Source organism: Hetaerina americana, unplaced genomic scaffold, assembly GCF_022747635.1.
Source record: "Hetaerina americana unplaced genomic scaffold, ioHetAmer1.1.p SCAF_111, whole genome shotgun sequence".
Classification (NCBI taxonomy): Eukaryota; Metazoa; Arthropoda; class Insecta; order Odonata; family Calopterygidae; genus Hetaerina; species Hetaerina americana.
The window spans coordinates 454,562-468,196 of record NW_027286193.1 but is presented as its reverse complement, the minus strand read 5'-3'; the positions used below and the strand labels follow the sequence as shown (position 1 = coordinate 468,196).

General features: G+C 34.8%; 1 protein-coding gene across 1 annotated transcript in view; it reads left to right on the top strand.

Annotated features, from left to right (window-relative positions):
* Positions 1 to 327: 327 nt before the first annotated feature.
* The window catches only part of LOC139701278 (zinc finger protein 726-like), a 30,161-nt gene continuing 16,853 nt past the window's right edge, over positions 328 to 13,635 (top strand). The window contains exons 1-3 of the mRNA XM_071599755.1: positions 328 to 373; positions 4,762 to 4,872; positions 8,585 to 8,757. Of these exons, the coding sequence (XP_071455856.1) occupies positions 328 to 373; positions 4,762 to 4,872; positions 8,585 to 8,757 (330 nt within the window). The remainder of the gene's footprint in view (positions 374 to 4,761; positions 4,873 to 8,584; positions 8,758 to 13,635) is intronic.

The window sequence follows — 13,635 nt, the reverse complement described above, 5'->3', positions numbered from 1 at the left end:
GGTAAATAGGACAGCATTTGTAGCATAGGATAGTGTTATAAGATTGGAATAAGAATTAAGGCAAAGTAGACACAGTGATTTGGTCAGAGACCACAGTTTGTGCACAAGAAATCATCACACGAAGAAAGTTCTGCGGATTAAAGATGAAGATTAGCGATTAGTTTCTCCTTGGTATGACACTAAAAGAAATAGGTATGCATGAAAATTGCCAAATGACTCAGATAGGTATTAGTTAGATAATAAATACTGAGATTTAAGTAGAATTAAGCATTAAAAATTAAATAATAAATTAACAAAAATGAAACTAGTATAAAAAGAATTGTATAAATGCTGACTGAGGCTGTGGAAAGTCTACAGAGTAAGGGTGGAAATGGTATACTATACAGTTATGACGACTGATTGTCATTTGTCTAATGTCTTTGGTTTGCTGCTTCTATTATATTTCAGGGAGAGAGGACTCGGAAGGAAGAGGGGGTGAAGAATTGAATGAATTTGTACAAGTGATTTAAATTATAAATTTATTTTCCACAAGAAAGTGCATTATTTTATGCTGGAATATGTATGATGAGTCACCATATTACCTGCCTCTTCATTGTCTGACCAATGACTGTTAGCTTCCTGTGTTGATGCAACAATTGATGAATGAATATCTACTACTGGGGATTTATTCATGAATTTATTTTAAAATATTTCTAAAGAGAATTATGTGGGACTCACACATTTTGCAAAACAATAACTCTTGTACCTTAAGGCAATTAAATGGCTGATATCAACTATTCATAAAAGAGATAACAGGAAGGCAGATTGATTTTTATTTGCCAAAGTCTCGCTTCTCGTTTATCCTATTATTGGACTAGATAGATTTACGATGAAAACTCATTCAAAGAGTAAGAAGAGCTGACTATATTTCTCACTCAAAAGGCCAATTTTTTGCTAACTGTGCAAGTGTTTTTTGTCATTCAGGTTGAAAACTCAATGCAACACTGAATTTTCAACACTTTGCAAAAAATCTAAATCATCTATCTTGATAAATTTTCCATAAAATTAAATTCCAATTTCAATGTTAATGTGGCGGTTCATTTGTTGATTTAGCAGTTCATTTGTTTGTGCGATTCAGGGGTGTGCCTTGAGGTGTCACCCTAGGACTGCTCCCGGGAGGAAGCATTTTGACCCACGCGGGACCAGTCACTACTCAACCTCAGCCGAGCGTTCATCCCTCTTGTGCACGTTGCGCCTATGGCATATATCTCACCGTGTTGACCTTGGTCTGTTATCTACAGCACTCCGAATAAATCTGCTGTTTATTCAAACGCTTTATATGTACTTTATTAGTATTTCCTAGCACCGCCTGCGCTAAAATGATTTCCAGCACTCCCACATTAATATCATTCCAACTTGAAAAAGTGGTGTTTTTGATAATATTTAAATGACTCCGTTTGAAACGGTAAAATGGTTTTCCACATATTATTCAACGAACATCTCGGGAATTATTAATTTTTAGCCAAATTTGTCTTCGTTATTAATATCGTTCATATTATTAGATACAACTAAACTCTTCTCGATTGGTTATTACGTAATTCCTTGAAGGAAAGCTTCCCCTCCTTGATGCGATTATGAAAGACAAACAAATCACTCGGCACATTGACGCTAAAGCAGCCGGAATTCCGTAAGCTTCTCCATGCAGGGAGAGGGATAATTCGCATCCTCCACAAACTAATAGAATATGCTATAACCATGTATTAACAATAGAATGCACGTAACTACTCTTGCCTAAACTTCAATTTATATTTAGACAGTGTTCATTTAACAGTGTTCGGAGTATATAAACCTAACGCCAATTCACTGAAGATATCTCACAAACAAAATTTTTGAAACACCAAAAGCAGACAACTGAACTTACTTTGGCATCTATTAGATCCTCTATCGTATGTTCCAGCATGATTTGTAATTTACTATTCTTGCCGAAAACATTGACCAACAGACCGCGACTGTTTAAGCACAATCTGAATATTTTATATGCGTGTTTATCGCACGTTATGAAGGTTTTAGAGTACGCCGAATGATTTACCAGACAATCTAACGTTAGAAAAATAATGCAATATGTCAACATTTGTTGAACTAGTATTAAAATTTATTAAAACAACGGATGAAACGAAGTAAACAACGTTATAGCAGGGAATTCGCATTTCGTTTGTCAACTGTTACACTAATTTGAGAAGTGAGGTTATTCATTGATATGGAAATAAATTATCTTAATCCGATCCCAAATATTTTGGGCTATTTCAATGCAATCTAGTAATTGGGTAAACGAAAAATCAACCCTTTTATACATGTTTATTAGGCGATGAAGCATGACAGGTATTCTTTGATATAAAGTGGAAAACAAAAAAAATAATTACGTCGTAAATGTTCCGTTCATTCAATCGACATATCTGGGAAATTTCTTAAACACATAATTTAAAGAGCTAGCGAAATAGACTTATGAACTTACTTTAACATCTATTAAATCCTCTATTTTCATTTCCAGCATGAGTTGTAAATTAGTCTTCTCGCCGAATCATTAATGAACACTTCACGACTGTTCAAACGCTCTCTGCATAGTTAAAATTCGGCTTTATCGGAAATGCTGATCGTTTTAATGTATGCAGAAAAATTGACCTAAAAACAAACCAAAGATTACTTCACACAGCATTTCAAGTCTTCAACATAGCAATAACACACAAAACTCGTCTGCTGGCCACTTGCATTTCGTACTTCATTTGTTACGAAGTTGTTTTGAATGGAAAGGGAATGGGTTGGTGTTAGAGGAGATGATCTTATTCCAGATCAAACATATGAAAACCTTTCTCGCGGATTTAGAGATTTAATTCAAGATTGAGTCATGGAAATTCGGAATCCGCCTTCCTTATGATATTTATGAGCTTTTGTAGTATGCGATAGGGAAAGTAAGGTAAATTGATTGATTGAAAAGTGTTCATATTAAATGTATTTCTTCCCTAATGTAGAAATGCCTAAAGGTTTAATGACCAAATGGCCAATACGGGAAATGACTTATAAATTGCGAACATTGTATACATAAGATATGTACGTAGGAAAAAATTGAATACTGTTTTTTTTATCAAAGAGCATGCGTAAGAGTACTGGCTATATCTAAGCATTCATTTTTTATGCTTTGTATACATAATTAGATATAAATTCAATCATTTCCAATGCATTGCCAAAGTAATTCCTCTGTATTTGGGTATGTTTATCCCTCTCTCAGTTTCATTAATGTATTAGTTTTTAAAAGGTGTACTTTTATACGGAAATATTTCATTTACGTAAACATTGTCCCAATGGTAGTTTTTTTATTTAATCTTCGGTAAACATACAAATTGCCAAGAAAATTACTAGCATCTAATGCTTATATAGTTAAAGTTATAGGGTCATTTGTTCCAAACATAATATTTTGAATGATTCCTGATAGCAGAACAATGTGCATTTAGTCATTGTGGAATGTCTGAGATTTACATTTTCACTTCATGTATGACCAATGATAACCTAATATAAATTATCATTGTTACACAATATCTTTCCAAAATTCTTGTACCTAAATGTTGAAACTAGCAACAGTCTAGTCATAATTTTTTATTACTGTTCAACTTTTTTAACAAATATTTGTAGATCACAGTGAAAAAGGAGGAGATTGATGTCGAAGAGTCGGAGGTCATTGAAATTCCAGCTAGCAAGGAGGAAGTGGACCACCATATTGAAATTCAGGAAAGGACTTCTCTTGAGGTAAGAGAAAAATTAGAGCTTTTCTGCTATAATGACTTATGCTTAATTTTTCAAATCATGATAACCATGAGAGGAACAAATGTTTATTTTTAATGCTGTAAATGTAATGCTATATATTTAATTAAACTATATTAGTGTCTCTGAACCAGACTTATGTTTTTGGTTGTATAGCTTCATTGTAATTCCTCACCAATGAAAAAGACAATAGCATTGAATTACTGCTCATGATATAGGTGGTGCATTCAAACAGGTGAATGTAGTGATTTGTCAGTTTTGAAGAGGATATAAGGTATGTCCAGGATTCTAATATCAAATTAAAGTGTTAGGATAGATAATGGCCATTATGAAGCATGACATGTATTAGGTTTGTGTGAAAATTGTGGCGGTATTTAATTTTAAGAACAGTAAATAGACAGTTTGTGCCCGGTGAAGACTGTAAGAGTGAATCAGAATTGTGAAGATGCTGTTTAGGTGTTCTGTTAATCTGCAGCTGATTGACTTGGATGCAATGTTCTGATACAATTTCAAATTCCTGGTGTTTACTGGGATGTCTTAGTATCCTTCTCTTTATTCTTTTTAGCACCCCTATGACCAAACCATTTTATTTGTTCTTTCCCTGACACACAAATGTATTATTTGTAGTCACCTATTGGCATATTATATTTGCTACATACATTCAGTGGGCTTTGTGAGGCTTGGATGCCTTTAATGACTGGAGCACTAAGATATGCACCATCTCTCAGTTCTTACCTGTCTAGTATCTGCTGGTTTTAAAAGGTTTTCAATCACTTTTATGGAGAAGTGGTCATCAAAAGATTGGTTGTGTGATGCAGGTTGATTAAGGATGAGATATTTAAGGATTGTAATGGTTTTGGTAGAATAGTATTGGTTATAATGAAAGGGAAAGGGTGGTGTTTCATTGAGTGATGTACTAGGGTAGACAGAAGTTACAGAAGAGTCAAATTTAATGTTTTTGTGCTGCAGGTGATGTCAGGTTGCAATTTGGTAGCAGTGAAGTCAATGGGTGTGAAAAAGTGGCAGCATTTGCAGCATCTGTTGTTAGATTTGCCAACAGGGGCTTGGGAGAAACTGCTTGTATGTGGACTTGAAGATGCTAATGTCCAGCAAATATCGTGGGCATTTAAAATAGAAGGAAAATGTGGTAATAAAACATATGTGCACTGAATATTATTTATAATGGAGAAAAGTTCGCAGATTGTTTCATTTTATGGTTTTTGGATAAAGAAATTATGATAAGGTTAGGGCTTTTCAGGCAGTTTGGTTTAGGAAAAGGAATGTGTAAGGTTGAAGGTTTGAGAATTTTACTACTCAGCAGTTTTTCAGGTTGCCCACTTTTTCTGAGACAATCACGTAACTGGTCGGTGTATTTTTACTACGGGTGAGTGTTCTTGTAGAAACAGAAGCCACAGAGTGAGAAGGGGAAGAAGGATTTTGTGTGGCATGCGTGGCTGCAGTTGAAGTAAATTTATTGTTTATAGTAAGTTTCATTCAGACTGTTAAAATTATTTTATTAGGTGTATATGTGGATAGCTTGGAAAGTTATATTCAAGTCAGATGTAGATTAATTGAAAGATACTGTGGAAAGGATGAAGAAAAAGACATGTCAGTACCGTTTGAGTGTTTCTTTGATGAGAGAACTTATTTTCAAGTTTATCCATTAATAGATTGGCATATGCAGAAGCTATAGTCATGCACATTAACTGCATTTTACATAGTCCCTTCAAAAAGTAAGGTCTTGCATTATTTTTAATGGAAAAGCAAATTTATTCTCAACTTTGTAAAAACCTTAGGAAAGCCTGAGGATTTCAAGTTGCCTTGACAATGAATCATGTTTTTTTATCCTTGTAAGCACCTTTATAATACTGGAGTCATACCTTTTTCATGCTGCATTAAAGCCAACTGGCTACTTCGTCTTGCACTTCCTTGTGAATCATTCATATAGTTCCAAAAAGTCCCTGAAATGGTTCACTCCCGAGCTTTCTTAATTACGATTGCATGTAATCCAGCTGCGTCAAAAGTACACTCGCACTGGCAATGATGAGGATAAAAGGACATGGAGACAACTTAAATCCTTTTATAACAATCAAATAATACATTCTAAACGTAGCTTTAACTCCGGTCATATAGGTAATGCTACTAACCATTTAAAAGCAGCCTGGCAGGTCATAAATAAGGAGATTGGTCATTCGAGGGGCGACCTGGACCTTCCATTTAAGCCTGATGACCTGAATAAGTTTTTCATAGAATCAATTGCTGACCTCGTGTCAAATTTTGATTCAACTCCAAGCACTGCCTTGCCTCTTCTTAATAATTCACCAGCAACATTATCTCCCTTCAAATGGAATTGGATTACGGAAGACGAAATCCGTCAAATTATCAAAACCTTAAAATACTCTAGATGTACTGATGTCTATGGGCTATCGGTCAACTTAATTAAAGATCTTGTGGGTTTCATAGAGGTACCCCTGGCGCTAATTCTAAATTCTTGCTTTCAATCGGGCATCTTTCCTGATGCTTTGAAAATATCAAAAACGATACCTATTCATAAAAAAGGAGACAAAACGTTATCGTCCAACTATAGGCCTATTTCTTTAATACCGGTATTTGGAAAAATTTTTGAAAAGGCTATTAAGGTTCAGGTTTATGAGCACTTTCAAGTTAACAATTTATTCTCTCCTTCGCAATTTGGCTTTCGTAAAGGCTACTCCACTACTTCAGCTGTCGAGTCCGCAATTAATCAAATTCTAAATGCTTTTCTAAGTAAATCCTCCATTGTTATAACTGCATGTGACCTTTCTAAAGCATTTGACTGTGTTGCTCATCCAATTCTTCTGGAAAAACTTCATTATTATGGTTTCAATGATCTTGAATTACAATTTTTTGAGTCCTATCTCACTGATCGATCCCAATGTGTTTGCACTAATAACAATCTTTCCACACCCCTGAAATTAGTCTATGGAGTTCCTCAAGGATCAGTCCTTGTGATCAATTAAAGAAATTAAAATAAATTTTCATTAAATTTCTTCTGAAAAATGCATGAAGAGTTAATTATATTATGTTAAAATTAGTTGCAAAAATAATTTGCTACAAAATAATTCAGTGATTCATATAATTTAGCCAAGGAAAATGTAGACTTTATCTTACAAAATAAGCAAAAAAACATAATTAAGAAAAATGACATAATTTTTATCTCTCATTTATTGGTCAGAATTTGAAGATGCTGTGAGTGACCTTTAATACATACTTTATGTACTTATAAAGGATTAGGTGCTCATTGGTTAAGCATACTTGGTGAAATAAGCAATTGACATATTAACAAAAAGAGTAAAATTTTGCAGATACCCAAAGGACACAAAAGTAACAGAAAAAAAATGGCTGCAATAGTCAAAACCAGCCGTGTCAATGGAACAATTAATTTTTCATTTTGGCAATGAAACATGATGGTAAAATTTCCAGACCAAAACACTACAATAAATTTTTATTTCCTGTTGGATAAATTAGCAGCCGAAACATTTGTATTGCTCAAGACATGATATGCAAAGTTATGGATTTCTTCAGAAGATTTGCATATGAAAAAAAAGATTTGCATACCTGATCACTGCCAAATTGTCATACTGCCCTCTTTGTGATGCAGTTTTTGAAAAATAAGAGCATGACATCATATGTTCACGCCATCTTCACTCACAGGATTTAGCTTCCTGCAACTTCTTTACGTTTCCCAGGCTCAAAAGAGAAGCACTTTGACTCTGATGAAGGTAAAACAAAAAGTGCTAGAAGGCCTAATTCATGTCAGCAGTAGGTGATGACAGATCCCTTGTTTCTGAGATTTTATTGCAACTGACATTGCTAACATACATATTTAGACTGATGAGTATGTACAGGCAAGAGTAGATGTATGATTGTATAAATGTATTCACCTTTTTAATGAATATCTACTTATACTTCAAATCTTTCAGATAAACACCAAAAACAGGATGATGCAGGAGAAGATGCTTCATCCACTCAACTCCATGTGTGTGAAATTTGCTCCAAGGTATTTGAACAAAGGGACCTTCTCAAAGATCATGTAATGCATGTGCACCTTAGCAAGGTGATGCTATTCAGATGTGATGTTTGTGTAGAAGTATTTAAGAGAAAAGATGACCTTGCAAGTCATATCCATTTAGTGCATGCTCTTAAGAAGAAGCACCAATGTGATTTCTGCTCTAAAAACTTTCTGAATTTCAGTAAACTCAAAATTCACATGTCAACGCACACTGGGGAAAAACCATTCCAATGTGCATTGTGTTTAAAAGGTTTTGCTAAAAATATACTTTTACAGAGGCACATGTTGACACACACTGCTGAAAAACAACACAAGTGTAATATGTGTTCTAAACCATTTGCTACGAGTAGTTGTCTAAAGCATCATATGTTGACACATACTGGTGAAAAGCCACACATGCAACATCTGTTCAAAATCATTCACTCAGAAGAGTCATCTAAAGTCACACATGATGATACATACTGGCGAAGAGCCACACAAGTGCCGGGTGTGTTCAAAATCATTCAAAAGGCATAGTCATCTAAGTCACACATGATGATACACACTGGTGAAAAACCACACCAATGCAAAGTCTGTGCAAAAGCATTCACTTACAGAGGTAATCTAAAGTTACACACACTGGTGAAAAGCCATACAATTGTGACTTTTGTTCAAAAGCCTTTGCTTGTAGAAGTAATGAACAGAGGCACATACTGACACACACTGGTGAAAGGCCACACAAGTGCAACATCTGTTCAAAAGCATTCATCTGGAGTAGTGACCTTAAGTCACACATAAAGACACATACTGGTGAAAAGCCACACACGTGCAGCCTGTGTTTAAAAGCATTCATTCAGAGTAGTCAACTAAAGAGGCACATGTTGACACACACTGGGGAAAAGACACACATGTGCAACATGTGTTCAAAGGCATTCGTTCAGCGTGGTCATCTTATATCGCACATGATGACACACTCTGCAAAATGATCATAAAAATGTAAGTTATGTCAATAATCATTTACTACCTGGAGCATTGTGAACAAAAGAGTGCTTAGGCTACATAAAATTGAAGTGCATTAGACTGCTGAGGATTATTTGTTATTCCTTAACTCTTCCCAAATATTCCCTTACACTCTGAAGAAACCAATTGTAAAACATAAACTCTTTAACAGTGACATTGTCATGTTTTATGTAATTTTTTAAATAAAAAATAATTTCTGATTAAGCTGAAAATCTCTGGATGATTATGTACATCTTGATAACAAATTTAAACAGAAAAATTTTCAACCTGTAAGAATTAAAATTTCATAATTTTTTACATGTTAATCTTCTAATTCATCATTAACTCAAACAATGATTCCTATCAATTTTTAAATTTTTTGATCTGCTAAACATGAATCAATTATAAGGCTTCCATGGACATGTGTAAACTATTTCACCCATTTGTCCATCAATCATGCTACGATTATTGTTAATAAGTTAATTTCTGTGCAATCTAATCTGTTCAGTTTGTATTAAAAGGCAAAACACTTGCATCATGCCTTTTTCCTTGGATATATACCTGGTTTCAATTTTCTTGAAGAATAAGATGATAAGATGAATATAATGCAAAGTTGGTTGTGCAAGAGAAAAAAGAAATTGTATTGTTCACAGGACATTGGAGTGTATATGTTTCTCTTTGGCTTTATCAGTAAGTGTGGAAAGCCTAAGGTGGGCAGGGTTTAGATGTTTAGACTGTTGCTGAAGAAAAAATATGCAAAGTTGGGCATGGTTTGTTGACAAATGTTTATTGGTGAAGAATGAATTTTTCCATGATGCCTATGAAAGTAAGATAAAACAAGGCATCAGTCTATATCACACAGCATTTGGTTAGGAAGAAGTAAAGGTATATTTACATAAATGCCCCTATGTTAATACTGGAATGCTGTGAAGGTATTCCCTGGTGGATGATCTTGGGGATTGCATTGCAGACATCATGTTTTGAGTTTGAGAGTTTGGAGTACCTGGTAATGCACAAAAATAGTGATTAAAACCCAGTTACATTCTGCTGAAGTTTCATTCAGAGTAATGAGAAGTTGAGGTATTTCAGTCTGGAACACCCTGTATTTATGGAAGAGCTGGAAATAGCGGGGCTCTATGGGAAATTTCACCTATCCAGAAATTTTGAGCTAGATTACCCTATATTTCTCCTGAAACTTCTGCTGCTTAGTGGAGAAAAGTGGCTTGTGGAGAATATTATAGAAGTTATTCATAATAAGGGTTTGAATAACTGGGTTTTGATATAAATTCCCTTTGCCAAACTAGGAGCATTTGACTTTGGTTTCTTTACTGCTAAACCACAGGCTTCCAAAACATGCTTTATCTGCTGTTTTGATGCATTTTGTGCTGGACCAATGCCTCATTAATTTCATTAAATTGTAGCACAAAATAGATTTGCTTCGTCTTGATTCAGTTGAAATATTGCAACAAAAATGTTTTGCACTTAGCTGATATCCATCTTTAATCACACAGCATTTAGTTTGGAAGAAATTAAGGTGTATTAAGGCTACGTAAGTTCTATTGTATGTCCAGAATAGAACACTGCAATTGCATTCCCCAGTTTTCTGTGCAACTCTGGGGATTGTATAACTGACTTCATCATAATGAAAGTGGGTTGGGATGTTAGGACTTTGAAGGATCTGGCTCTGCACAAAAATAGGCATTGGAACACTGTTACCTTCTGTGGAAGTTGCCTTCAGGATAAAGTGACATTGTAGTATTTCTGTCGTGAGTACCATCTCTTGATGGAAATAGGGGGACTACGTAGAAGGTTCACATATCTAGACATTCAAAATTTTGGGTTCCAAATTGGGATTGGATATAAATGTGCTTTGCCAAACCAGATTTTACTACTTGGGTATCTTTGGCACTAAAACTGGTTTTCATTCAATGCTTTGATGAATGTTTTGTTTCTTACTAGTGGTAGACTTGGGAGCCATATCCCTTATTTTGCGAAAATTCGTAGCAAAAAATGGGTCAATTTCCTCTTGAATTGTTGAAACATTGCTGCTAAATTTGTTTGGACATTTTCTTGTAAATGGCTTTCGGCAAATGCAGCACTCTCCTTGCCCAGAGATAACCAATCCCTAATTCCTTGTAAAAGTCATTTTGCACCTTTTCTTATAATAAAAACATGGCCATTTGATGTTTTATGTATTGCTTCACCTTATGGCCATCCTTCGAGTGGATTATTTCCAAGGGGTATAAGATCATGTTTTAATTCTTCCAATCATGCTTCCTACTTTTTAATGCTTCATATTGAAGGAGTAGAGCCCTTTACATTCAGTTACCTTTAGATTAATTTCCTCAGGTAGCAATGCATCCATATTAAAGAATTCTAGGGCTGTAAGAAATTTAAGTTTATTCATTTCAACAGGAAATATATTATCCATGTACTGCAACAATATGTTTAAAGAAACTACTTGTGAGATTTAGTTGAAACCGATCTAAGGACATATGTGTCCAGACAGAAACCCTAAATTTTTCTTGGTTTGGAATACCAACTATGGGCCAGGTACAGAACATTTCACCTTACCCAATTGTATCATTCCATTACATATTCTTAGGAAATTCTTTATCTTAATGAGGTTTTTCCTCATTAAAGCAGCCGTATTCCTGCAATCCCATTGAAATAACAGATCATCCCTAATGAAGAAATTATATACATCACTTAAATTCCATAACAGCGCCTTGTTGAACTTGTGTTTCTAATGCATTAAAACTGGTCCAAATACTTCCATTTCTTAAAATATGCCGAATGAATGAATTGTCTTTTACCTGCAAATGGGTGATGAGGAGATATATCACCAGAAATGTTTCGGATGATTAATATTTTTTGTGTTCTACTAGCATATCTGCATTAGTTATCAGCCTACTCTTTTTTATTGAATTAAACATACATCTCAACAGATTCAAATAGCTTCCTAGAAAAAACTGAGGAGCAAAAAAACTTTTAAAAATGTGACCAATGAAATAATTTTAAAGTTCGCAAACTTATGATAGAATAACTCTTTACAGGGGTTGTGGGTAATGCAAATATATCATAAATATTTTCGGAATGTTCAAATTATACACTTGGGGGCCATCTCATTGAAAATGCATTGCTGCCTTCATAGATTAATAAAATTAATTTGAGTTGATAGGTGTAACCAGCTTTAAACAAATATCTTTTGAAAATAATACAACTGGGAAAAATCATATGATAGGGGTCTTCAATTACCATTTTAATTCTTTTTAAGATAGAAGTGTTCATCAAACAAGGTAACTGTGATTTAAGAGCCTTACTGACAGTATACATACAATTTTGATGTAATATAAATAGCAATTAGAGTTTTGTGTACAATTTCTCCCTTAAAAAATGGCAATAGTGATTTTATATCCTCATTTTACATGAATTGTGTTACCTTTTATGTTATGTCAACACCACCAGTCATTAAAATATGGACTTGAGTCGGTTTCGGCAAGCAATTGTTTCAGATCAGTTGTATTGCCAGCCTGGACAGCATTTAATATAATCATTCTCATCTAGAGTGAAGTCTTGACTAAATGAAGTAGGTGTAAAAGAGAATCCTTAGAGATATCGTACATACTATTTTAAAATTGAAGAAATAGTAATTGAAAAGTTTTGTGCAAAATTGCCCTCTCCAAGTTAACAACATTTCAAACAGAGTGATATACTTAAAAATTTCAGGGTAGATGGGAAATACTAACACATATAATTATTATCAAAAATACAGTAACAAATGCGATTATATACATACTATATATGCACAGTATACTACCTTGATCAAAAAGTTCCCGGAATAACTACCGTGTGGCGCTCCCATCGTTCCGATTTGAGTTCTGTTTTTTTTTGTTAAATTGGTACATCTGTTGTTGATATTCCCTTAAAATCTTAGTGTCATAACTTGACATTTGCAAAAGTTACGTAGCCAAGAGTACATCTATCTCTGTGTGTGTTGGCGATTTTTTACAATTTCAGAAATGGATTTAAATTTGCAACAACGAACTTGTATTAAATTTTGCGTAAAAAACGGATTTAGTGGCGCACGGACGTTGGAAATGTTGGAAAAGTGTTTCGGCAACGATTCTCTAAAAAAACGGTCGTTTACCAGTGGCACGAGCGGTTCAGAAGTGGTCGTGAGTCAATCGAAGATGATGAACGCAGTGGCAGACCATCGACATCGAAAGTTCGTGAAAAAATTGATAAAGTAAAAGAAATGTTGGTCAATAACCGCAAATTAACCATCAGAGAAATAGCGGAGGACTTGAACATTGCCTATGGATCCGCCCAAGACATTGCGGTTAATGATTTGGGTATCCGTCGTGTAGCAGCAAAGTTGGTTCCAAAAGACCTCAATTTCATGCAAAAAAGAGACCGTGTTGACGTCGCAAAAGACATGATTTGCGAGGCTGAATCCGATCCCACATTCATCAAAAGGATCATTACTGGAGACGAGACGTGGGTTTATGAGTACGACACGCAATCCAGACATCAGGCAAGTGAATGGCGTTCACCAAATGAGCCGAGACCAAAAAACCACGTCGTTTTCAGTCAAAAAAGAAGGCAATGCTGACGGTTTTCATGGATTACAACGGTGTAGTGCATCATGAATTTTTGCCAGAAGGCCAGACAGTAAACAAAGAGTATTATTTGGGCGTTATGAGACGTTTGCGTGAAGCAATTCGCCGAAAGAGACCAGAAATGTGGGCAGAAAACTCGTGGATTTTGCACCATGATAACGCACCGTCGCACAGTGCTATCATTATTCGTAA